This window comes from Mustelus asterias, chromosome 5, assembly GCF_964213995.1.
Source record: "Mustelus asterias chromosome 5, sMusAst1.hap1.1, whole genome shotgun sequence".
NCBI lineage: Eukaryota > Metazoa > Chordata > Chondrichthyes > Carcharhiniformes > Triakidae > Mustelus > Mustelus asterias.
Window position 1 is genome coordinate 51,534,449 of NC_135805.1, and position 27,882 is coordinate 51,562,330.

Here is a 27,882-nt window from a genome sequence, read left to right on the forward strand (position 1 = left end):
TTTAGCATGGCCAATGCACCTAACCTGCATATCTTTGGACTATGGGAGGAAACTGGAGCACCTGGAGGAAACCCATGCAGACACGGAGAGAATGTGCAAACGTCACACAGACAGTGACCCAAGCCAAGAATCGAACCTGGATCCCTGGCGCGCTGAGGCAGCAGTGCTAACCACTGTGCTACCATGCCGCCCCTATTGTTCTATTGGCATCCATGCCAATACAAGGATCTGTGGGTGAACTGCATTCAGATCCCTACTGCAGTCTTTATGTAACCTCGTGTGTTGGGTGGGGGTATATCCTGAATGTTGCAAGTCCCCCCAAAATCAGCTTGTGTGTGTTTAGATTGAGATTTTTCAAATATTTGCCTGGGAAAGGATGAAGAAGATGGCTAGCAGGAGGTAGAGTTTCCAAGGGCCCACTGGAGTGCAAGGCAAAGCTGGGCAAGAAGGTTAAAATCACAGCCTCGCACAGATGGTGTGCAAACAAGAGTACATCCAGGGAAGCAGAAGAGACTCCAAGCTAACTGTCTGAGCGCATTAACAGAACTCTGATGACACCATCACGTGGAGATGCCAGTGTTTGACTGGGGTGAACAAGATGAGAGGTCACACGATACCAGGTTATAGTCCAACAGGTTTATTTGAAATCACAAGCTTTCAGAGCGCTGCTCCTTCATCAGATGAAGTGGAGCGAGGTGCGCAGGCACAGAATATGTAGGCAGAGAGATGATAGCCTGACACTAACAGCTCCGAAAGCTTGATTTCAAATAAACCTGTTGGACTATAACCTGGTGTCGTGCGACCTCTCAAAGAACAAAGAAAATTACAGCACAGGAACAGGCCCTTTGGCCCCTCAAGCTTGCACCAACCTTGTTGCCCAACTGAACAAAAACCTACCCTACCTTTCTGGGGACCATATCCCTCTATCAAATTCCTATTCATGTATTTGTCCAGATGCCCCTTAAAACTCACAATCGTATCTGCTTCCACCACTTCCCCCAGCAGCGAGTTCCAGGCACCTACCACCCTCTGTGTAAAAAAACTTGCCTCGTGCATCTCCTTTAAACCTTGCCTCTCGCACCTGAAACCTTGCCCCTCGCACCTTAAACCTATGCCCCCTAGTAATTGACTCTTCCACCCTGGGAAAAAGCTTCTGACTATCCACTCTGTCCATGCCCCACATAATCTTGTAGACTTCTATCAGGTCGCCCTTCAATCTCTGTCATTCCAATGAAAACAAACCAAGTTTCTCCAACCTCTCCTCATAGCTAATGCCCTCCATACCAGGCAACATTGTGGTAAATCTTTTCTGTACCCTCTCCAAAGCCTCCACATCTTTCTGGTAGTGTGGCGAGCAGAATTGAATACTATATTCCAAGTGCGGCCTAACTAAGGTACTATAAAGCTGTAACATGGCTTGCCAATTTTTAAACTCAATGCCCCGGCTGATGAAGGCAAGCATACCATATGCCTTCTTGACTACCTTCTCCACCTGCTTTTGACACCATCAGCTGTGGAAATTCAAAAGACTCCCGGAGAACAGCTACACCAGCGACGAGTTACCATTCCGCTCCGTGAAACCAACAAGGTTCCAATGGAAAGGTCTCCATGGAGATTACTGGGTATCGTCACCATACAGAAATAGTCACAAACCGGCTGCTGGAAGAAGTTAACTGACTCTTGCAAAAGGGTCTCGCAGGGAGAAGGGTTTATGGGTGGAAACCCCAAGTTGAAGGTAAATGAAAAACTTTCTGAGATAAAGTACATTGAAGCACCACAAGTTGCAGAATGGGAAAGGGTGAAGGAACTCCAAAAACCTCACTGCGTATCGCCAGCCAGCAATCCAATAGTCAATATCAAACACACTTCGTCTTGGACACAATGGCAGAAAACCAGAGGAGCACGTGGAACTGAATTGCAAGCCAGATGTAGCTAAGCAGAATAAAATGCAAACTCCAAGCTTTAGCAGAAAAGTCAAACAGGAATTTGAACTAGAAATGTGGAAATGGACAAGGAAAAGGATACAGTTTGGGGGCAATTGTTTTGTGTCATGGCCGTCAGCACTGTGCAGGGCGCTTTGTTAGTAAAAGACAAGTAGAAGTCAGAAGCAAAGTGGCTGTAACTCAGAGGATGCTGAAGATGCAAAGGCTAAGTCCAACCTCTCGGGTTAAAAAAAATGGAGATTTGGAAACACACTGCATAAACTGTGGATAAATTGAAGACTAAAGACCCAAATGGAAGAGGATATCTGTAAAAAAACAAAGGAATGCTGAAATCTCAGGAACGGAAGCAGCAAACAGGCAGCTGTCATTAGGGTACCAGATCAGAAACCCCAAGGTATATTAAAGAAGCTGGACCACACCCCAACATTTTTCTACCTTGGCATTAGTGTGAGGGTAAGTTGTTTCACTCCGGACACGATTCTACTGACACACTGGGGAGCTTTTAGCAAACAGAACTTTCTAGCAACACAGTTTAACAATAATAAATTAATTCGCTGAATTTTTAACAATTGAACAGTACATAAACATGACAAGATACAATTCTTAATTGCTAACCTATTGCTGAGTTCCAATTCAAACAAAATTCTTGTAGACTTAAACCCCCTCTTTAAATTTAGTTAGCAAAACACAGACAGCTTCCAAGGAATCTGGCGCACACATACAGAAATATCTTTTTGCGATCGCACACCAACTCCACACGTGGAATAGAAGCCCGTTGTTGACAAATATCCTTTATTGTTGCAGTTTAGTCCACAAGATTGCTTCGACCCCCTCAACTGCCACTGTGCTATTGTCTCGCTGTTACTAGTGCATTTTAGGAAGCTCAAAAAACCCCACAGGCGCAATGAGCCAATCATTCCATGATTCTACAAGTTAAACTTCAAAAGGATAAGGATAATTTGATAAAGAAGGAACAACATTCCTAAAAGTTTGGAGCAGTTGAAAAGAAACCTCAACTCAAGCCTGCATCAAGGCGACAGGAACGAGGTATTAAGGGGTGGCAGGAAGAGAAGATCAAGTTAAAGGGAAACCTAGGCACATATTTAAGTTATGGCTTCCTTTGGAGGAAGCTTAAGTCAAGGTCGTACTACTTTAGGTCACGGTTGTCTGTTAACATACCAGCGTCTGCCAACCAGTCCTACGCTGCAGGCTTCCACGAGAAAGGCATAAAAGAACAGGGTTGGATAAAATGGCGGGGGGGGGGGAGGAGGTAGAGAAGGAATGCCATATTTCTGGTGCTCTAAATTCCACTTCATGCTATGACGAGCGAATCTGGCATTTACAACTCGCAATGATGGTGCGGCTTCCCCTGCTGAGACAAGATAACCACATCCCTCTGCAGATGATGGGTGGAAGTGAAAGTGCTGGCAGGAGGGCACAGAGCATTGCTTGCACAGAAATTCTGCCTGGGGTGATCCACTCACAGCTTGAATCCATCAGTGCCAGTATAAACTGGCCAATTTGCTGGGTTGCTTCGGTCCACACAAAGATTTCTGGCGGGAATTGTCACAATCATTTGTACAGAATTGAATTTTTCTGCATTTTCTCGATTGGCTAGCCAAATAATTAGCTGCTAAGATTAGCAATATTTTCGAAACAATAATGGAATTTGCGACAATATGCTGAGATAATTTACTTGGAAATTAACCAACCGCTGTCATGAGATAGAAAAAGGTTGGTAATAATGCAGGGTGATTTTGATGTCTCTGAAATTGCCATTCACTATCTTACCGCATCCTCTTAGTGCGAGAAAGCTTTTAAATTCCAACATCCAATTAGCTGGCAGGACCTTCCCGACCCGCCGCAGTCAAAGCACATTTAAATTGCCGCCACATTTTCTGGCCCTGGGGGAGCCAGAAAATTCCACCCTGGAAGTCTATTCCATACATTGATTTTGAGTAGATAGAGGTTTACAGCATGGAAACAGGCCCTTCGGCCCAACTTGTCCACGCCGCTCTTTCTTTTTAAAAACCCATAAACTAATCCCAATTGCCTGCATTTGACCTATATCCCTCCATACGCATCATACCCATGTAACTATCTAAATGCTTTGTAAAAGATAAAATTGTACCCGCCTCGACTACTACCTCTGGCAGCTTGTTCCAGACACTCACCACTCTGAAAAAATTGCCCCTCTGGACACTTTTGTATCTCTCTCCTCTCACCTTAAACCTATGCCCTCTAGTTTTAGACTCCCCTACCTTTGGGAAAAGATATTGACTATCTACCTTGTCTATGGCCCTCATTATTTTATAGACCTCTATAAAGCCACCCCTCAGCCTCCTATGCTCCAGAGAAAAAAGTCCCAGTCTATTCAGCCTCTCCTTATAACTCAATCCATCAAGTCCCGGTAGCATCCTAGTAAATCTTTTTTGCACTCTTTCTAGTTTAATAATATCCTTTCTATAATAGGGTGACCAGAACTGTACACAGTATTCCAAGTGTGGCCTTACCAATGTCTTGTACAACTTCAACAAGACGTCCCAACTCCTGTATTCAATGTTCTGACCAATGAAACCAAGCATGCCGAATGCCTTCTTCACCACTCTGTCCATCTATGACTCCACTTTCAAGGAGCTATGAACATGCACCCCTAGACTCTTTGTTCTGTAACTCTCCCCAACGTCCTACCATTAACTGAGTAAGTCCTGCTCTGGTTCAATCTACAAAATACATTACCTCGCATTTGTCTAAATTAAACTCCATCTGCCATTCGTCAGCCCACTGGCCCAATTGATCAAGATCCCGCTGTAATTGGAGATAACCCTCCTCACTGTCCACCATGCCACCAATCTTGGTGTCATCTGCAAACTTATTAACCATGCCCCCTATATTCTCATCCAAATCATTAATATAAATGACAAATTACAATGGGCCCAGCACTGATCCCTGAGGCACACCGCTGGTCACAGGCCTCCAGTTTGAAAAACAACTCTCTACAACCACCCTCTGGCTTCTGTCAAGAAGTCAATTTTGTATCCATTTAGACACCTCACCCTGGATCCCGTGAGATTTAACTTTATGCAACAACCTACCATGTGGTACCTTGTCAAAGGCCTTGCTAAAGTCCATGTAGACAACATCAACTGCACTGCCTTCATCTACCTTCTTGGTTACCCCTTCAAAAAATTCAATCAAATTTGTGAGACATGATTTGCCACTCACAAAGCCATGCTGACTGTCCCTAAATCAGTCCTTGCATCTCTAAATGCCTGTAGATCCTGTCTCTCAAAATACCTTCCAACAATTTACACCACAGATGTGAGGCTAACTGGCCTGTAGTTCCCAGGCTTTTCCCTGCACCCCTTTTTAAACAAAGGCACAACATTTGCCACTCTCCAATCTTCAGGCACCTCGCCCGTGACTATCGATGATTCAAATATCTCGGCGAGGGGACCCGCAATTTCCTCCCGAGCCTCCAACAATGTCCTGGGATATACCTCATCAGGTCCCGCAGATTTATCTACCTTGATGTGCTTTAAGACTTCCAGCACCTCCTTCTCTGTAATATGTTCACTCCTCAAGACATCAATATTTAATTCCCCAAGTTCCCTAACATCCATGCTTTTCTCAACAGTAAATACTGATGAGAAATATTCATTTAGGCTCTCACCCATCTCTTGTGGATCCGCACATAGATACCTTGTTGATCCTTAAGAGGCCCTACTCTCTCCCTTGTTGCTCTTTTGCCCTTTATGTATTTGTCGAAGTTCTCTGGATTCTCCTTTGCCTTATCTGCCAAAACAATTTTGTGTCCCCTTTTTGCCCTCCTGATTTCTCTCTTAACTCTACTCCTACACCCCCTATACTCTTCAAGAGATTCACTTGATCCCAGCTGCCTATGCATGTCATGTGCCTCTTGCTTCATCTTGACCAGGGTCTCAATATCCCAAGTCATCCAGGGTTCCCGACTTCTGCCAGCCTTGCCCTTCACTCTAAGAGGAATGGGCTTACCCTAAACCCTGGTTAACACACTTTTGAAAGCATGCCACTCACCAGACGTCCCTTTGCCTTCCCACAGACTCCCCCAATTAACTTTTGAAAGTTCCTGCCTGATACCATCAAAATTGGCCTTGCTTCTTCTGTCCCAAAAGTTAGTATTCTAAATTGGAGCATTTCCTGCTTTCAGATTTAAATGCCATAATTAAGGAGTTTGCCATACGTCAAGCATTGTAAGTGAACGACAACATGTGTGGCATATATGTTTAAGATGTAAACCTAATTTGAAGTAAATTTGATCAAATTCCATTAAAAACTAACTCTGCTTGAATCACCACAGCTGCCCCTTGATATCAATGACACGGAACATGACAAAGCTACAACATTTTAAGAGTTACAATCAGCATACGAACACGAATCTTTGTAAAAGCTATTGAGAAGACTCAATGAAAAGTGACTTCTGGCACAGAGAGGCTTCTGGCAGGCTTATCGGAACAACAGACAACAAGCAGCAACAATTAAATTTGATTATTAAAATATCAACTTAGTCGTAATATTACAAGAACAAGAGGCAGGAACAGTTACTTGAGTAAACAAAGAAAATAAAAGCAGCAGGCCAATCGGCCCTTTGAGTTGGCTCCGCCTTTCATTATGATCATTCAAATCAATGGCCTGTTCCCGCTTTCCCCCATATCCTTTGATCCCTTTAGTCCCTAGAGTTACATCTATTTCTTGTAAAGTACCAACACTATTCAAGAATACCAGCACTGTTGAATAGAACTAATTGGAGAGAGAAATTGGGCCAGATTTTACCATCAAGTTGCGTGACCACACCCCGCGAAAACTTGGTAAAGTCGGGCGTGAGGCGAGTAGCGGGATCCGTGCTTGCCTCCGCGCCGGTTCCCCCTTTACCAAGGCTCGAAAATGGATGCGATTGGGACCGCGCCCGAAACAGGCATGACGGCCAAATGCTTTTGTATGCATTTAAATTGATTTAATGGGCTGCACGCCCAACCTTACCGGCACTTCCCCCTTTACCACCGTGTTTGCCCATCCAGAATCGGCACAAAACAGACATGCTCCACAAAAGTCCGATTCGGGCGCTCCAGTTAGTGACAAGGTAAGTGCCAAGTGTCCGACGGCTCTCTAATGAGATCGGTGGGGGGGGGTCTGCTGCCGCTCTGTCTGTGATCAGTGAGGGGGAACGGGGGTCCACTGCCACTCTGCTGGAGATCAGTGAGGGGGAAGGGAGGGTCTGCTTCCACTCTGCCCGTGATCAGTGGGGGAAGGGGGGGGTGGGGGGGGCCTGCGATTGGTCTGGGTGATGGAAGGGGTGAGGAAATAAGGGGGTCAGTAATGTTGTGGGGGCGGGGCAATGTCTGTGAGGGCCAGGGGGAGGCATTATCCGGCCCGGGAGCGATGTGGCAAAGGAGTCGCACTCTATTATTATTTTCTGCGCGTGCGCAGTTGGGGGCACCAATCGGAGCTGCAGGGTTTCGGGCGCATTAAGCCCCGCCCACAGACTTGTGCAGCGCGTTTCGGAATTGCTGCTATTTTTTCAGGCAAAGTGCGTATGGGGGTGCCTGAGAACGGGTCTAAAAGTCGGATCTGAAACATTCCCAGTTTCAAGTCTGCTCAGCACTTAGAATCAAAATGGTAAAATAGGGCCCATTCAATACAACAATTTCATTTGCTGCAGTTTGATATATTTGACAAATCCCGTAAATTGTTTACAGCAAGTTTTCGCAGTGCAGCATCTGCCAATTTCTATAATCGCACATATTAGGGAAGATGTACTTTGTGGATTTGAGTAAGTAACCATTTGAGATCAGAAGGATTACCTGATGAATCATTTAACTGAATTAGCAAACAGGTTTCTTGTGATCTATTTCCCTTTAGTTTTAAGATGTCGATATGTACTTCAGCAGATACGCAAATGACTCCCACTGGCACTTTCATTGTCAAAATCGGATCTTGATTTTCGCACACTTCCTGTATCTGTAACAAATGAAATACATGATCAGACAGTCAAATAGTAAAGTATCTTTCTGGCAAGAGCTTCCGATTTACTAGTACTGAACCTAGTGTACTATAAATAAGCTACCGGGTGTGGCCACTTAATTTTAAATTGCATGACTCTAGCTACATAAGAGCTAGAAAGACTCTTTGTACAGGTCTGTTCTTTTCCCACAGATACTGGCAGACCTGCTGAGATTTTCCAGCAATTTTCAACAAGTGTATGGATTCATTTATCCACATTATACTGCATCTGCCATGCATATGCCCACTCATTCAGCATGTCCAGATCATGCTGAGGCATCTCTGCATCCTCCTCACAGCTCACCCTCTCACCCAACTTTGTATCATCGGCAAATTTGGAAAAAATGCATTTAGTTCCCTCTTCCAAATCATTAATATATATTGTGAACAGTTGGGATCCTAGCGCAGGTCCCTGCGGAACCCCAATAGTCATTGCCTGCCAATCAGAAAAAGGCCCATTTACGCTAACTAGTGGATTATGTCAGCATAGTGGCACAGTGGTTAGGACTGCTGTCTCACAGCGCCAGGGATCCACGTTCAATTCCAGCCTTGGGTGACTGTCTGTGTGGAGTTTGCACATTCTCCCTGTATCTGCATGGGTTTCCTCCTGGTGCTACGGTCTCCTCCCACAGTCCAAAGACGTGCAGGTTAGGTGGACTGGCCTTGCTAAATTGCCCCTTAGTGTCAGGAGAACTAGCAGGGTAAAAACGTGGGATTATGGGAATAGGGTCTGGGTGTCGGTGCAGGCTCGATGGGCTGGATGGCCTCCTTCTGCGCTGTAGGGGTTCTATGAATTCTTTACTTCCTGTCTGCAAACCAGCTTTCCAACCATCTCAAGAGACTAACCACAACCCCATGCGCTTTAACTTTACACAGCAGTCTGCTATGTGTGACCTTGTCAAAAGCCTTCTGAAAGTCTAAGTGGACTACAGCCACTGGTTCTCCTTGGTCAACTCTACTAGTTACATCCTCAAAGAATTCCAATAGATTCATCAAGCATGATTTTTTTATTTTGAGTGGTTTGCTAAAAGGCATTTAAATCAACCATGTTGATGCAAGGTTGGAGTCACTTTATAGACCAGACCAAGTTAGATCAATGGATTTTCTTCCCTAAAAGCACATTAAAATAATATATACACATCCATCCAATACACAAGAGCTATTTTGAAGAAAACTATATTTTTGTAGCAATATTGGGGAAGAAAAAAACTAGCATTAACAAACTTACCTCAGAGGTTTCAGGATTCCTGAGGTAAATATTATACGATAAATAGGTCAAAATCTTGTGTATCTCGTTTTTTGGGGAAGGGACTGTGTAATTTAGTTCCACTGCTAATTCATCCTTATCAGCCGTAAGGTGTACAGTAGGAGGACCTAAAGTGGCTGTATGAGACATCAAATTTATAATTATAAACACATCCTCATGATATATTTAATAAATACTAAACAAGTATCACAACATGTTTTACAAGAACAATGAGACAATTACACGGTGTTTTGAGGGCTAGGATAACTGTGTTAAAGGTTTGGGTGATTTTGTAGAAGTCTCCCAAATTCAAATTGAATTGCGACTTCATTAGTCAACACATTTTAAGGGTTAAAGTAAATGAACAACATAAATGAAGTCAGATTTTTGGAAGAATTTCAGCAGTGGAAGATCACTCGGGTATAAACAAGAAATATGCAGCTAAATTTCTCTTTACTCTGGCCCTTGCAAGTTCTAATCCTTCCTTGGAAATGTATTCCTATCTGAAAGTGGAATTTTCTATTCTCTTTAACAACCAGTCCATAGTTTCAGTGAGCAAGATTTTTGTTACCAATTAGTATAAGATTTGGGGCTTGTCTATGTGCTCCTGTCTTGATGGAGATGGTTATTGCCCTTTAACACATCTTGTCTACGCCCTAATTGCAATGTTTATGTGGCATGATAACATAACAGTTCACCACAAGCACAAAGGAGCCCTTGGAAAACTCAAGGCGACGGGAATCGGGGGGGGGGGAACCCTCCATTCAAGTAATATCTAGCATAAAAGAAAATGATTGTGGATTGAGAAGGAGTAGCAGAGTACATGGCGGACAGGATGCTTGGGGATGGAAATGGTGAGTGGGAGGGCCAGGGAAACAAGCAGAAGAGTTAATAAGAGGATTTTTGGGCCATTTAGGTTCAAGGCAGTCAACAGGTTTTTAATGTAAAAATTATGGGTCCAGAATGTTATCTGTCCTCATTACAGGGTAAGTACTTTTTATTTAGCATGTTTTGTTTAGGAACACATTTGGATTGCTAAATGTGGAATAGCTCAATAGATCACTGTTTTATAAATAGCTTAAGGAAAAAAAAGTACAGAACACAAGATTAATTATAAACATTGAGAATGGAAAGGGATTTTTTTTTTTAAAGCATTCAAAGCTAACAACCCTTCCTACTAAGAAAGTGATAAAGAAAGGAAAGATAGATTATGAAACTAAACCAGCACAAAATATAAAAACTGATAGTAAAAGTTTTTACAAATATATAAAAAGGAAAAGAGTAGCTAAAGTAAATGTTGGACCCTTAGAAGACGAGAAGGGGGATTTAATAATGGGAAACAAGGAAATGGCCGAGGCCTTAAACAAGTTTTTTGTGTCGGTCTTCACGGTAAAGGACACAAATAGCTTACCGAAAATTGACGGTCATGGGACTGTAGAGGGTGAGGTCCTTAAAACGATTACTATTACTAAAGAGGTAGTGCTTGGTAGACTAATGGGACTAAAGGTAGACAAGTCCCAGGGCCCGGATGGAATGCATCCCAGGGTACTGAAAGAAATGGCAGAAGTAATAGTGGATGCGTTGGTTGTAATTTATCAAAATTCACTGGACTCTGGGGAAGTGCTGGCTGATTGGACAACAGTTAATGTGACGCCACTGTTTAAAAAAGGAGGTAGACAAAAGGCGGGTAACTACAGGCCGGTTATCTTAACGTCCGTAGTTGGGAAATTGCTGGAATCCATCATTAAAGAAGAAATAGCAGGACACCTGGAAAAAAATGGTTTGATCAAGCAGACGCAGCATGGATTCATGAAGGGAAAGTCGTGTTTGACGAATTTACTGGATTTTTATGAAGATGTAACGAGTGTGGTTGACAGAGGGGAACCGGTGGATGTGGTGTTTTTGGATTTCCAGAAGGCGTTTGATAAGGTGCCTCACAAAAGGTTGCTGCAGAAGATTAGGGTACACGGAGTTGGGGGTAAAGTGTTAGCGTGGATTGAGGATTGGCTATCTAACAGGAAGCAGAGAGTTGGAATAAATGGGTGCTTTTCTGGTTGGCAGTTGGTGACTAGTGGCGTGCCGCAGGAATCGGTGCTGGGGCCTCAACTGTTTACCATATACATAGACGATCTGGAGGAGGGGACCGGGTGTAGGATAACAAAGTTTGCAGATGATACAAAGATGAGTGGGAAAGCGAATTGCGTGGAGGATGCGGAAAGTCTGCAGAGAGATTTGGATAGGCTGAGCGAGTGGGCGAGGATCTGGCAGATGGAGTATAACGTTGACAAGTGTGAGGTTATACACTTTGGAAGGAATAATAGTAAAATGGACTATTATTTAAATGGTGAAAAATTACAACATGCTACTGCGCAGAGGGACTTGGGGGTCCTTGTGCATGAATCGCAAAAACTCAGTTTGCAGGTGATCAAGAAGGCAAATGGAATGTTGGCCTTTATCGTGAAGGGGATGGAGTATAAAAGCAGGGAGGTCTTGCTGCAATTGTACAAGGTACTGGTGAGGCAACAACTAGAGTAGTGTGTGCAATTGTGGTCCCCTTAATTGCGGAAGGATGTATTGGCCTTGGAGGGAGTACAGAAAAGGTTCACCAGGTTGATCACCGGAGATGAGGGGGTTAGCTTATGAGGAGAGATTGAGTAGATTGGGTCTGTACTCGTTGGAGTTTAGAAGGCTGAGGGGAGATCTTATAGAGACATATAAGATAATGAAGGGGCTAGACAGGGTAGAGGCAGAGAGATTCTTTCCACTTAGAAAGGAAACAAGAACTAGAGGACACAGCCTCAAAATAAGGGGGAGTCAGTTTAGAACAGAGTTGAGGAGGAACAACTTCTCTCAGAGGGTAGTGAATCTCTGGAATTCTCTGCCCATTGAAGCAGTGGAGGCTACCTTGTTAAATATGTTTAAGTCACAGGTGGATAGATTTCTGATCAATAAGGGAATTAAGGGTTATGGGGAGCGGGCGGGTAAGTGGAACTAAACCACTATCAGATCAGCCATGATCTTACTGAATGGCGGGGCAGGCTCGAGGGGCTAGATGGCCTACTCCTGCTCCTATTTTTTATGTTCTTCCTGGCATTGTGTTTTGGAACTTAAAAATACATTTTTGCTGAAATGAATATACATAGCATTATCTCAAAAGAAACCCACACTTAGCCACGGTAGCAAATTCAGGTTAAAAGATTTAAGTTTTAAAAAAAATTCTCACTTACCATTATTGCCAAAAGTGAATCGGTAACTGTGAGAAAAATATGACTTTTGCCACCCCGCAACTGCATTAACTTTGGCACAATAACCATTCTCATATATTACAGGTATAAAAACCTCACTGAGATCACACTGATGCATGGAAATATTTGAACAAGGCGAGAAAGGCTTCCATTTTCCAGACCTGTAAAACAAAGAGTTTTTGTTAATTCATAGCGCACTTTAATCCTCTGAATTAAAATACATATGACAAGTAAAATAGAAACTTACCTGTAGTCAAGAATTTGTACGTTAAACAATGACGATCTTGATGTAGGAGGGACATCCCATTTCAAAACCGTGCAGAAATCATGGGACACTATAGAGAGGTTCTCCGGAGGATGGAGTTCAGAATGCCCTGGTCAAAAATAATTTTGAAAAAATTACTTGCTTTGAATAAGAACAAAGGCTGAAAAATTCAGTTCTGTAGCTCCCAGGATTTAGGCACAGTGCCAACTTTCCACCGGAAGGGTGTTTGTGTCACATGCACAGACATTTCTGGCGCTAGATGCATCTGGGGTGATCAGTAAGTTTGCGGACGACACAAAACTGGCAGGACTTGCAGATAGTGAGGAACATTGTCAGAGGCTACAGAAGGATATAGATAGACTGGAAATTTGGGCAAGGAAATGGCAGATGGAGTTCAATCCTGATAAATGCGAAGTGATGCATTTTGGTGGGAATAATGTAGGGAGGAGCTACACGATAAATGGAAGAACCATAAAGGGTGTAGAGACGCAGAGGGACCTGGGTGTGCAAGTCCACAGATCTTTGAAGGTGACGTCACAGGTGGAGAAGGTGGTGAAGAAGGCATATGGCATGCTTGCCTTTATAGGACGGGGCATAGAGTATAAAAGTTGGGGTCTGATGTTGCAGATGTATAGAACGTTGGTTCGGCCGCATTTGGAATACTGCGTCCAGTTCTGGTCGCCACACTGCCAGAAGGACGTGGAGGCTTTGGAGAGAGTACAGAGGAGGTTTACCAGGATGTTGCCTGGTATGGAGGGGCTTGGTTATGAGGAGAGATTGGGGAAACTGGGGTTGTTCTCCTTGGAAAGACGGAGGATGAGGGGAGACTTAATAGAGGTGTATAAAATTATGAAAGGCATAGATAGGGTGAACGGTGGGAAGCTTTTCCCCGGGTCGGTGGTGACGTTCACGAGGGGTCATAGGTTCAAGGTGAAGGGGGGGAGGTTTAACACAGATATCAGAAGGACATATTTTACACAGAGGGTCGTGGGGGCCTGGAATGTGTTGCCGGGCAAGGTGGTGGAGGCGGACACACTGGGAACGTTTAAGACTTATCTAGACAGCTATATGAACGGAGTGGGAATGGAGGGATACAAAAGAGTGGTCTAGTTTGGACCAGGGAGCGGCGCGGGCTAATTGTTCCTGGTTTCTCGTTTCAAGGCTTCATTCTATGATCATCTTGCTGGTGCCAGTACAGAGTGAGACTGCGGATAGTTGGGAACCTGTCTCGGGGGCAGGGAATTCATATGGTGTTCGTGGAAGTGGAAATGACTAGGGTTGGGAAGCATTTTCCGATCGGGGCCATTGTGATCTCCTGGACTCGTTTCGATCGCCTCAGGGGGTCGGAGAGGAATTTCCCAGATTTTTTTTCCCCATATTGGCCCTGGGGTTTTTCACTCTGGGTTTTCGCCTCTCCCTGGAGATCACATGGTCTGGAATGGGGGGGTGGGGGTAAGTTAATAGGTTGTAATGAACAAAGCATCGTAGCTGTGAGGGACAGCTCGGTGGATAGGATATTGGTATGTAGATAGGCTGGAAAATTGGGCGGGGATCCTGGATTCAGGATTCAATCCTGGACCGGGGAGCGGCGCGGGCTTGGAGGGCCGAAGGGCCTGTTCCTGTGCTGTATTGTTCTTTGTTCTTTGATATCATTTTGGTAAGGATAGCTCCAGGGTGTGTATGACCTGTTGCTGCGTCTAGCACTTTCCTGTTTGCAGCCAGAAAGAAATCTTAATTTCCTTGCACTAATTCTTCTTTCCCCTTTGTCCTGTCCCTCCCCCTCTTTCTGTCAATTGCCCTGCTGTCGTCATCTAGCTGGCGGTAAGAGCTGTGCCCCCATGGTGAGGAGGTTGTGCGTGCAGCAGAGTGTTTTAAATCCTGGTATGCACTCTGCTGAACATGTCAAGGCTCCTTCAGAGTAGTCTGGGCAATGAAAGCATTGTTTCTGTACCTCAATGGTCTGCTTTGGCTATTGTGTGTGGCAGACTGGAGCGAGGTGGGGAAGGGGGAAGAGAGATTTTAAGCCTGCATTCGTCACCTGAAAGAAAAGCGATGCGGGCAGAAAATCCGGGGAGACTCAGGATACGTGGATTCTCTCTGGAAAGATTGTTGCCGCAATTTTACCGCCTCGCCTGCCCGAGGCTCGTAAGATCCCACCCGAGGCCAACGGAGGATGCTGTTCTGCGAGCCTCACCCGCCCTGATTCTGGGGCGGGCAAGGTGGTAAAATTCCAGCTACTGTGATTCCAGATTTTCCACACCTTTCGATGGTGACGTCACTGGGTTTTCGCTCACAAAAGGGAGAGGACGTCATTTTAATGGGTTAGCATAATTTTAATGTCATTATCCAGCATCCCGACCACATGATTCCCCGCCTCATCGAATATTCAAACCTCGCCAATGTGACATCACACGGCGAGGTTTGCAAACAATAGCTTTTCAAAAAAATTTAGATTCAGACAAGGGGATCCCTTCGGGGGTGCAAAGGTTATCCCCTGGGGGGAGAGGGAGGTGCTCAGGCAGTGTCCTAGCACTGTCTCCAAGTACAGGTTGGCACCGCCAGGTTGGCATGTGCCAGGGGTGGGAGCCCAATGGGGAGGGGGATCCAATTTTGTAATATGGGGGTGTGGGGGAGAGCAGCAGTGAGAGGGACCTGGCAGACACAGGGAACAGCGAGGGACCTGGGGGGGGGGCCGAATGCCGACACAAACGCCATGGTGGAGTGGGCGGGGGGGCGGGGGGGGGGGGGAGAGCAAAGAGGTGGTTTATTTTTCGTTCTCATTTGGGCATCCTTTAAACATGGGGCCCCAATCTCTCTGGAGTCGGCCTTGCTGGTTCCATCAGGTACCGTCCCTTCAGAGTGATGGAGTCAACCCCGCCCACTCTTTTAATACAGTCAGAGAAGCTCAAGATCAGGAGAGAAATCTGGTCTGTCCAGCTAGAGAGCTACACGTCAGTTTTCTGTCCGAGTCTGACACTTAGAGAAAAATCTTAGTAAGATTCCACCCATCATGTCTTTGCCATTTAATAAGATCATGGCTGATCTTACTAAACCTCAACTCCATTTTCCTACCCAATATCCATATTGCTCATTTCCCTTGGAGTTTAAAGCTTTATTTATTAGTGTCACAAGTAGGCTTACATTAACACTGCAATGAAGTTACTGTTGAAAATCCCTTAGTCGCCACACTCCGGCGCCTGTTCGGGTATGCTGAGGGAGAATTTAGCATGGGCAATGCACCTAACCAGCACGCCTTTCGAACTGTGGGAGGGAACAGGAGCACCCGGAGGAAACCCATGCAGACATGGGGAGAGCGTGCAGACTCCGCACAGTGACCCAATCTGGGAATCGAACCCGGATCCCTGCTGCTGTGAGGCAGCAGTGCTAACCACTGTGCCACCCTGCCAAAATCTTATCACACTCGGCCCGGAATATAATCATTGACTGAGAATCCACAGCTCCTTGGGTAAAGAATTCAATAAGTTCAGAGCCCTCTTTAGTGAAGAAATTTCCCATCTCAATCCAAAATAGCTATTCCCTTATACTGCACTTATACAAACATCACAGTAATTTTCCATTCACCAACAATCCCACATTCCATCTCCTCCCCCACCCCCATCACTGACCGTGACCATTGCTGCTTAGCATCAACGCAAAAATAAAAGCTATCACAAAATAAACATTCCAAATCAATGAATCAAACCATGGCAAATTGCATACAAATACCAACCAATCACCCTATCCATTCCTTTATTACCAGCTTTCGGTGTGCCTTTGCCTCTCCTAGTGCTGAGTAATGCAGTAAGGTAAATTATTTTATAATTATAATAATAATGACAAAGGGTCATTGAAAAGCTCGGAACAGTGGCACCCCATAAAGTTTCAGGGCTCCATGTGCACAGATCATAAACATAAAGTGGTTAGATCCAAAAGCCAATCAATAAGATTAATGGAATCTTAGCCTTTATAACAAGAGGATGAGAATATGAAAAGGAGGATCTTTGTGACAACTATAAGCCCCATTGGGGCCACAGCTAGGGCATTGCATACAGTTTTAGACATGGTATACTGGAACGAGTGGGTGTGCAGTGAAGATTCATCATCACTTTATCAGGTTATGTTATAAGGAGAAATTAGATAAACTGCGCTTGTATCTGGAGTATAAAGGTTAAGGGATGGTTTGAGTGCGCATTTTTCCAGACTGAATCTTACCAATTCCTTTCAAAGAAACCTTTTTCACTGGTATTGGAGTCTAGGACAAGGGGTCATAATCTTAAAATCAGAGCTGAGACATTCAAAGAGGGTAAAGTAAGTGTGAAACTCTGTGCCAGTAAAAGCAGTAGATGCTGGCCCAATTACTAATTTTAAATTTGACATCAATAGATTTTTGCTGGCTAGGATATTAAAGGGTAAGGAGCCAAAGTTGTTAGGTGAAGTTAGGATACAGATCAGGCATATATCCACTGACTGGTGGAAATGGTCCACTCCTGCCATTCTGTACTTGAACCAGGAGTAACATTGATTTGTAATTTGTAAAAACAGATAACACGTTTTTTTTCTGGAATGTCTTTCATTTTGAGTATATGCGTAAAACTGGAACCAGCAATGAGAATGGGTGTATTTGTGCCTTTTCTTCGACAGTGAGATGGGTCTTGAGAAGCGCACAAAATTGATGGGAACGATTTACATGGGTCCCTGGGCTTTCACCTGCCCATATTTGCATATGATTCCAGGATGCAGGACAAATGCAATCTGGCCAATTATTGCCCCCTTCAGTCTGGCCTCAATCATCAGAAAAGCACCATCATCAAGTGGTACTTATTCACCAACTGGAATCTCATATTTGAAATCAGTTGGGAATCGGGGGGAGGTGGGGGGGGGAAACCTGTCACTGGCAAGAATCATACCCAGCATAAAGATCATTGTGATCACCAATCATCGCTGCGGGAGTTCCGCAGGGTAGTATCCGAGGCCCAACCATCTTTACCTGTTCCATCAATTACCTTTCTTCTATGATAAAAGGCCAGAATTAGGGCTGACTGCTGATTGCAGTGTGTTTTGTCAGAATCCCTACAGTGCAGGAGGTGGCCATTCGGCCCATCAAGTCTGCACCGACCACAATCCCACCCAGGCCCTATTCCCGTAACTTCACATACTTACCCTGCTAATTCCCTGACACGAGGGTCAATTTGGCATGGCCAATCAACCTAACCTGCACATCTTTGGACTGTGGGAGAAAGCCGGAGCACGCAGAGAAAACCCACGCAGACACACGGAGAATGTGCAAACTTCACACAGACAGTGACCCGAGGCTGGAATCGAACCCGGGTCTCTGGCGCTGTGAGGCAGCAGTGCTAACCACTTGTTCCATAAGAGGTGGGAGGTGAAGGTTGAGTGGTAATGTCACTGGACGAGTAATAATGTTCAGGGGACATTGGTTCAAATTCTACCACAAATTCTGGAATTGAAATCAGTAATGGTGACCGTGACAACTATCATCGATTGTGGTAAAACCCATCTGTTTCACCAACGTCCATAGTGAAGGAAATCTGCCAACATTGCCTGGTCTCGTTTACATGCGATTCCAGACCCACAGCAAAGTGTTTGAATCTTAAGTGCGCTCTGCAATGGCCTAGCAAGCCACTCAATTCTAGGCCAATTAGGGATGTGCAACAAATGCTGGTCTTGCAGGCAATGCCCACATCCCATGGACGAATAAGAAAAATTGCAACTCCTCAGATGATGATGTGCCTGAATGCAGCAGACTTGAGCTGATACACAACATTCATATCACACAAACGTCAGGCAATAAACAACTCCAACAAGATTCTCTGGCCCTGGTTCTGGTGGGCGGGATGGAGAATCGAGTGGGAGTTTCACTGAAGCTGGCGGGATTTCCCCTCTTGATTGTCCTGGTCCCTCCCCACCAATGACGTAACAGGGTGGCTGCAATGCAATGATGTGAACCCCATTTAAATACATTAACATGTACTCAGTGTAGCTCCCTGCTGTATCATTCCTCCACCAAAGGAATCCCCACCCCCAGTGTGATGTCACATCATCGGGATTTTGAAAAAAACTCCACAGTCTGTCGGTGGGCAGAGGTCGGGGGGAGAGGGGGTGCTGAGCTAAGGCATAGCCAAGCAGGGAGGGGTCTGTGGGGCGTTTGTGGTTTTATTTTATTTAAATCACGGTGCCCTTTTGATCTTTAAAAACCTAAGTTGCATGACATCGTGGGACCACCCCTTTATTTCAGAGAGTTTAAAAATAAGGAGGGAAAAGTTGGTAAGGCAACTTTCCCAAACACGACAACACTGAAAAAAAATCAAGAAAATTCAGCCCATAGTTTCCCATTGACATTGAAACAGCACCACAATCCCTGTGAATCTTCCACCATCAACATCGAGGGGGTGAGGTTACCAGTGACCAGAAACTGAACCCAACCAGTCACGTAAATACTCCGTCTACAAGCGCAGGTCAGATGCTGGATATTCTGCAGTGAATGACTCATCTTTGGACTTCCCAAAAACTGGGCACACGTCAGAACTGTGATGGAATACTCTCCACTTGCTTAGATGAGTGCCAACAACAGCCAAAAAAGCCCAACCCCATGCAGGACAATGCATCCCACCTGACTAGCACCTTATCTATTATCTTTACTCCTTCCATAACTGGTGCACTGTGATTGCATCCTGAGGCAACTACAAGATGAGTCCAGCAACTCAATAAGTCCTCTTTGACAGAGCTAGTGACCTCTGCTGCCTTGATGCCCAAGGAAACAAGCATTTGGGAACAATACCAACTGCAAGCTCCTTTTTAAGTCACACACCAACCTGACTTGCAAAAAGATTGCCAATCCTTCATCTTTGCTGCATGTATATCTAGACTCCCTTCCTATGAGCACCGTGGGTGTACCTACGCCACAAGGGCTGCAGCAGTTCAAGAAAGAGGATGAGCACTAAGTGTTGGCTTTGTCAGTGACATCCGCATCCCATGACAGAAAAATAAACAGCCACACACTGCCAGGCTAGTTTTGACGAGGCGAGCAAATCTGGATACAAGCATGGCATACTTCAGTTAAAAATTGGGTCTTTTTTCACTGAACTGAGTTGCTTTTGTAGGGAGCTAGCATGGACATGATGGGCCGAACGACCACCACCTGCACAGTAACCATTCTATGATTCAGAATTGAGCTTTCAACTCCGTATCCTCTCCATCTCGAATACTGCTGATTTCCATCGGAATCATTTGAGGGCTGCTCCACATCTCTGCAGGTGTGGTAACATCTACAAGGAACTTCATCCCCAGAATGATACTGCCAACAATTCGGACATGCTTAAATGAAACATAAAAGTGCTTAAACACAAAAATATGTGGCCATTCTACCTCCTTTAACAATAAATGTTTTCTTAAAGATAACACAGTAAACAATGGTAGATTGACCTTGCTGCTTATGGGAAGAGTGGAAAATAAATCCTACTTCCTCCTCAGAAACCATGAGCAATACTGCAAAAATTGTGTCCCCTTTTAAAGAACGCATAGTAAGTTTTAGGTTACTCATGATCAAATGGCACCACTTTAATTGACACTAAACCCAACACAAACACGTGGCTAAATTCATCCTTATTTTCTAAGACCTTGAAAGCTGAACAAGCAAATGCTGGGAACGTTCAGCAGGTCAGGCAACATTTGTACAGAGAGGATAGAGGTTCACATTTCAGGTAAAGTCAGGATTGCAAGATGTTACGCTTAGACCGCTCATTAGTGAACAAGGAAGAAAATAACACAAATACAAGGAGAGGAATGAGTTATATTCGGAGAATATTATTAGCTACGTTAGAACTGGAGATGGAAGGGAAATTAGTGAAAAATAAAATGAACCTGATGATAGATAAGCTCTTTGTTTCTCTCAGATTTGTGACCCAGAGAAAGCATGTTAAAGCAGGAGAGATAATCCAGAGTGTGTTAATAGCTCTAACACTTGATTAAGATTAATTAACTAATAACGTGACTCATTAACGTTTGCTCGAAGTGAGATTTATTCACTTGTAGGGATCCATTCTTTGCAAACGGAAAGAAATACGTTCAAGCCTCGTGTCTTTTTTCTGAACTACCCAGAAATTCGGGAGCTAATTGTTCTTAGTTGCTTTCTCCAGGGCAACTGAGTTGACTTGCCAACGGCACAGCACCCTTTCGCCTGTAGCATAAATTGTTGTGATTGTTTGAAATGTGGCAACCTTGCAATTGTCCTGGTGACTGCAAGACAAAAAGATTTGGCAACATGTCTCTGTTCAGAGCTAAGTGCTGATAAGTGCTGTGTGGAGTTTGCACATTCTCCTCGTGTTTGCGTGAGTTTCCTCCGGGTGCTCCGGTTTCCTTCCACAGTCCAAAGATGTGCGGGTTAGGTTGATTGGCCAGGTTAAAAATTGCCCCCTAGAGGCCTGAGATGCGTAGGTTAGAGGGATTAGCGGGTAAATATGTGGGGGTAGGACCTGGGTGGGATTGTGGTCGGTGCAGACTCGATGGGCTGAATGGCCTCCTTCTGCACTGTAGGGTTTCTATGATTTCCCCGTGTTGCAATATCTGTACGCTGCTATGTGTACAGAAAGTTTTGAAAACTTCCAAGTAAAAGAGTTGATCACTTTACCAGCAACTTTGCATATTTATACATGTGCAAAGTGCTCAGATTAGGAATTAGTAAACCTGCTAGTGAATTTGCTCATAGTTCTACTCATACTCATTGAAGAATTATACTTTTGTCAAACCAGTTCCTGTTGTGAGAGATAACTAACATAAAATACCTACATTTAAGTTTTAGTTCTTTTTCTTAGTTACTTAAGTTTTGTTAAGTAGGTCATAATTTTTAATAACCACAATGTCTGTATAAATTGTTATCTTTTACGGTTAAAGTGAAAACATGGCAGTAAAACACCTACAGGAAGAAAGCATTTATTTTCCAATCATTACTGTAATACGCATTTGGTGACAGCTGTAACTCAGATACTTTTGCCTGTGAGTCACAAGCTTGTGGGTTCAAGTCTCATCCTAGAGACTTGAGCACAAAATCATTTCTGGTGTAAGGTCACTGACCTGAAATGCTGGCAGAATTCTCCCATTCGGGGCAGGGATGGGGAGTGTTTGCCACTGCTGAGGCCACGAGGAAACCACACCATATTTAAATTTTTTTAAAAATAATTTGCAGGAGGTGGGTGTTGCTGGTTTTTATTACCCATGCCTAGTTGCCCTTTAGAAGGTGGCAGTGAGCTGCCTTCTTGAAACACTGCAGTCCCGGAGGTGTAGATACACTCTCAGTGCTGTTGGGGATGGAATTCCAGGATTTTGACCCAGCAACCACATTTCAGGAGCATTCTGCACATCCAATGGGGTGGATACTTTGGGCGAGGATATAGCAATTTTATTCCCTCATACAGCATCCATGTGCCAACTGCAGAAGGCAGCATTTTGTGGCTTTCAATCCCCTTTCTTCGGTCCAGCTGGGACCTTTCCAAAGTCAAAAGAATTTTGGTAGATTACAAACAATGTATCCGCAATCTCTGCAGCCTCTTTCTTTAAGACCTTAGGACGTGGGCCATTAGTTCCAGGGGACTTATCGACCTTTAGTCTCATTAGTTTTCCTAATACTTTATTCTCTAGTAGTTTTTTAAAGTTGCTTTTTTTACTCTGCTAATAAGCAACTCTGCTAATAAGCAACATTCAACAGGTAACATGTGCTGTAAAAGTAAATGACCCTAATCTTCAATAATAAGAGGGAAAAAAAAGAGAAAACTAGCAAGAAATATAAAAACAGGCAGCAAAACTTTTACAAGTTATAGAAAAGAAAAAAGGGCTGATTCCTTAGAGAGTGAGACTGGGGAAGTATTAGAGGGAAAAAGGAAATTGCAGATACTTTGGAGAAGTATTTTGTATCCGTCTTCACAGTAGAAGACAAAAAGCTTTCCAAGCAGAGTAAAAATAGCAACTTTAAAAAACTACTAGAGAATAAAGTATTAGGAAAACTAATGAGACTAAAGGTCGATAAGTCCCCTGGAACTAATGGCCCACATCCTAGGGTCTTAAAGAAAGAGGCTGCAGAGATTGCGGATACATTGTTTGTAATCTACCAAAATTCTTTTGATTTTGGAAAGGTCCCAGGAGAGGGGAACGCTTCAAGTATCATCCCACTATTCAAGAAAGGAGTGCAACAGAAAGCAGGAGATAAGGTCAGGAGTGGGAATGATTGCCGATGATTGCACAACATTCAGCACGATTTGCGACTCCTCAGGTACTGAAGTCCATGTTAAAACGCAACAAGATCTGGACAATATCCAGGCTTGGGCTGACAAGTGGCAAATAACATTCGCGCCACACAAATGCCAGGCAATGACCACCAATAAGAGACATTCTAACCACTGCTCCTTGATATTCAATAGTGTTACCATAACTAAATCCCCCACTGTCAACATCCTCTGGATTACAATTGTTCAGAATCTCAACTGGACTAGCCACATAAACGCACTGGCTACAAGAGCAGGCCAGAGGCTAGGAATTCTGCAGCGAGTAACTCACCCCCTGACTCCCCAAAGCCAGCCCACCATCTACAAGGCACAAGTCAGGAGTGCGATGGGATACTCCCCACTTGCCTGGATTGGTGCAGCTCCAACAACACTCAAGAAGCTTGACACCATCCAGGACAAAGCAGCCCGCTTGATTGGCACCACATCCACAAACACCCACTCCCTCCACCACCGACGCTCAGCAGCAGCACTGTGTACTATCTACAAGATGCACTGCAGCAAATCACCAAAGATCCTTAGACAGCACCTTCCAAACCCACGACCATTTCTATCTGAAGGACAAAGGCAGCAGATACATGGAAACAGCACCACCTGCAAGTTCCCCTACAAGCCACTCACCATCCTGACTTGGAAATATATTGCCACTCTTTCACAGTTGCTGGGTCAAAATCCTGGAATTCCCTCCCTAATGGCATTGCGGACTGCAGCGTTTCAAGAACGCAGCTCACCACCACCTTCTCAAGAGCAACTCGGAATGGGCAATAAATGCTGGCCAGCCAGCAATGCCCATGTCCCACGAATAAATAAAAAACAATGACAGCTCAATTAGTCTCACACCTGTCATTGGGAAAATGCTAGAGTATATTAATAAGGAGGTAGCAGCGTGACATTTAGAAAATTATAATAGCAATCAAGCAAAATCAAAATGGTTTGATGAAATGGAAATTGTGTTTGACAAATTTATTGGAGTGCTTTACGATGGATAAAGGGGAACCAGCAGATGTAGTGTATTTGGATTTTCCAACGGCATTTGATAAGGTTACTGCACAAGTCAAGAGTTCATGGCATTGGGGGTGATATATTAGCATCTTGCAAGGATATCGAGGGTTTGGGGGACAGGCAGGAAAGTGGAGTTCAGGCCACAGTCGCACCTAAAAAGTGCAGTGCGTTATTCTGGGTATCATCCCTCAAATCAACAGCATGGCTTTGCCAAAGGCAGATCGTGCCTTACGAGCCTGGTGGAGTTCTTCGAAAATGTGACCAAACACAGTGACGAAGGGAAAGTGGTAGATGTGGTTTATATGGATTTTAGCAAGGCGTTCGATAAGGTCCCCCATGCAAGGCTTCTAGAAAAAGTGAAGGGCATGGGATCCAAGAGGCTGCTGCCCTGTGGATCCAGAACTGGCTTGCCCAAAGGAGGCAGAGAGTGTGTATAGATGGGTCTTTTTCTAAATGGAGGTCGGTCACCAGTGATGTGCCCCAGGGATCTGTTCTGGGACCCTTGCTGTTTGTCATTTTCATAAATGACCTGGATGAGGAAGTGGAGGGATGGGTTGGTAAGTTTGCCGACGACACGAAGGTTGGTGGGGTTGTGGATAGTCTGGAGGGATGTCAGAAGTTACAGAGGGACATAGATAGGATGCAAGACTGGGCGGAGAAGTGGCAGATGGACTTCAACCCAGATAAATGCGTAGTGGTCCATTTTGGCAGGTCAAATGGGATGAAGGAGTACAATGTAAAGGGAAAGACTCTTAGTACGGTAGAGGATCAGAAGGACCTTGGGGTCCGGGTCCATAGGACTCTAAAATCGGCCCCGCAGGTGGAGGAGGTGGTTAAGAAGGCATATGGGTGTGCTGGCCTTTATCAATCGAGGGATTGAGTTTAGGAGTCCGGGGATAATGATGCAGCTATATAAGACCCTCGTCAGACCCCCCTTGGAGTACTGTGCTCAGTTCTGGTCGCCTCATTACAGGAAGGATGTGGAAAAGATTGAAAGGGTGCAGAGGCGATTTACAAAGATGTTGTCTGGATTGAGTGGCATGCCTTATGAGAATAGGCTGAGGGAGGTGGTTTTTTCTCCTTGGAGAGACGTAGGATGAGAGGAGACCTAATAGAGGTATATAAGGTGTTGAGAGGCATAGATCGGGTGGACTCTCAGATGCTTTTACCCAGGGTGAAAATGGCTGCTACGAGAGGACACAGGTTTAAGGTGCTGGGGTGTAGGTACAGGCGAAATGTTCGGGGGAAGTTTTTCACACAGAGGGTGGTGGGCGAGTGGAATCGGCTGCCGTCAGTGGTGGTGGAGGCAAACTCAATAGGGACTTTTAAGAGACTCCTGGATGAGTACATGGGACTTAATAGGATGGAGGGTTATAGGTAGGCCTAAAAGGTAGGGATATGTTCGGCACAATTTGTGGGGCCGAAGGGCCTGTTTTGTGCTGTAGGTTTCTATAAAAAAATATATTATCTGGTCTTATCACAGCCGTTTGTGGGGGCTTCCTGTGCCAAAATTGGCTCCGTGAGTGGTATGAGATGTATAAAGTTCTTTACCCACTTGGAAAAGTTTTGTGATGCATTCAGATCTGAAGAAAAGTGTGTTTGTGAAATCTATTGTCATGATATGAAATGACTTAAATGTTCAGCGTGCATTTAAATTAGATTTAAAAAGTCTGCAGCTCTTAGAGAAAAAAGGCACCTCTCCTGGACTACTATGATCGGCAGACCAAAGAGAGCCTAGCCTGGCATTTCCAGTTTCAATAGGCTCCATGGCCTGCAGTTGCAAAGGTTTGCGTTGACAGTTGAGCCCTTGATCGATTTGATTTATTGTCACATGTATTAATATAGAGTGAAAAGTATTGATTCTTGCATGTTATACAAAGCATACTGTACATAGAGAAGGAAAGAAGAGAGTGCAGAATGTAGTGTTACAGTCATAGCTAGGGTGTAAAGAAAGATTAAATTAATGCAAGGTCAATCCATTCAAAAGTTTGACAGCAGCAGGGAAGAAGCTGTTCTTGAGTCGGTTGGTACGTGACCTCAGACTTTTGTATCTTTTTCCCGATGGAAGAAGGTGGAAGAGAGAATGTCCGGGGTGCGTGGGGTCCTTAATTATGCTGGCTGCTTTTCCGAGGCAGCAGGAAGTGTAGACAGTATCAATGGATAGGAGGCTAGTTTGAGTGATGGACTGGGGCTTCGTTCACGGCCCTTTGTAGTTTCTTGTAGCCTTGGACAGAGCAGGAGCCATACCAAGCTGTGATACATCCAGAAAGAATGCATATTGTCAGCTTGGATCTTGTTTGTCGCTCTCGTGGAGACCATGTCTCCACGAGACCATCTGTAAAAGTTGGTGAGAATCGTAGCGGACATGCCAAATTTCCTTAGTCTTCTGAGAAAGCAGAGGCATTGGTGGGCTTTCTTAAATATAGTGTCGGCATGGGGGGGACCAGGACAGGTTGTTGGTGAACTGGACACCTAAAAATGTAGATAGGGGCATGCCCTCCGCTACCCTTTCTGAAGTTGATGATTATCTCCTTGGTTTTGTTGACATTGAGGGAGAGATTATTGTCGTTGCACCAGTTTACCAGATTCTCTATCTCTTTCCTGTACTCTGTCTCGTCATTGTTTGAGATCTGACCCACTATGGCGGTGTCAAGCAAACTTGAAAATCAAGTTTATGGGGAATTTGGCCATACAATCATAAGGAGTATAGCAGGGGGCTGAGGACACAGCCTTGTGGAGGTGGTGTTGCTGCCTATCCTGATTGTGATCTGTGGGTTAGGAAGTTCAGGATCCAGTCGCAGAGGGAGGAGCCGAGCCCCAGGCCATGGAGTTTGGAGACGTGTTTCGTAGGAATAGTGGTGTTGAAACTGAGCTGCAGTCGATAAATAGGGGGCTTTGCCTCGTTTCAAAAGCTGCCAGACCACTTATTTCAGCAGGGAGTTGTGCACATGGTCTGTTGGCGGTCTAAGAGGTTATTAAATTTGATGTGCTTACTGAATAGATATTTGATTTTTAACCAATGAATAGCCACCTTAAGGATTTAAGTTTTCTTTAATTGGATCTGGAGTTTTATTTTCTGTGTGAACGGATCATAAAGTCAGACTTTTGCAGCACAGAAAGAGGCCCTTTGGCCATTACATCTGCGCTGGCCATCAAGTACCTATCTATTCAAATCCCATTTTCCAGCACTTGGTCCGTAACCTTGTACGCTACGGCATTTTACGTCCTCATCTAAATGCTTCTTAAATGTTATGAGTGTTCTTGCCTGTGCCACCCTTTCAGCCAGCGGGTTCATGATTCCACCAACCCCTTGGTAATTAACCCCTCTACCAAGGGCACGGATTTCTTCCCATCAACGTTGCTCATAATTTAGTACCTCTCAATCAGGTCCCCCTCAGCCTTTTCTGCTCGAATGAAAGCAACCAAAGCCGAAGCAGCCTCTCTTCATAGCTGAAATGCAATGCCTCATCTTGTCAGCTTGGATCTTGTTTGTTGCTCTCGTGAAGACCACGAATTGGATTCAATTTGAATTTGGTTTTTTGGATGGAATAAAAATGTTTAAATAGTTCACCCAGGACAAGGCTTACCCAATGCACCACGACTGCAAAACGTGTGGTAGTTGGGGGTTGCGTTTGCGCTCTCCCTGATTTTAAAAAATGTAATCAGCGCATTTGCTAATGATTTAGGTGATGGAATAGGAAGCCATCTTTCTCAAATTGCTGATGACACAAAGATAGATGACACTTTAAGCTGTGTAGATAGAAGCAAAAATTGCAAAAAATAGGCCAAACAGTGACAAATGGATTTCAAATGGGCAAATGTGAGATTAATCACTTTGGACCAAAAAAGG

General features: G+C 44.5%; 1 protein-coding gene across 2 annotated transcripts in view; it reads right to left on the minus strand.

The window, feature by feature from the left end:
* The window catches only part of LOC144493529 (interferon gamma receptor 1-like), a 51,992-nt gene that overhangs the window by 12,998 nt on the left and 11,112 nt on the right, over window positions 1–27,882 (minus strand). For both annotated transcript variants that reach the window (XM_078212582.1, XM_078212581.1), the window contains exons 2-5: window positions 12,721–12,847; window positions 12,456–12,634; window positions 9,211–9,365; window positions 7,784–7,940 (exon numbers count right to left, since the gene is read on the minus strand). In XM_078212582.1, the coding sequence (XP_078068708.1) occupies window positions 7,784–7,940; window positions 9,211–9,365; window positions 12,456–12,634; window positions 12,721–12,847 (618 nt within the window). The remainder of the gene's footprint in view (window positions 1–7,783; window positions 7,941–9,210; window positions 9,366–12,455; window positions 12,635–12,720; window positions 12,848–27,882) is intronic.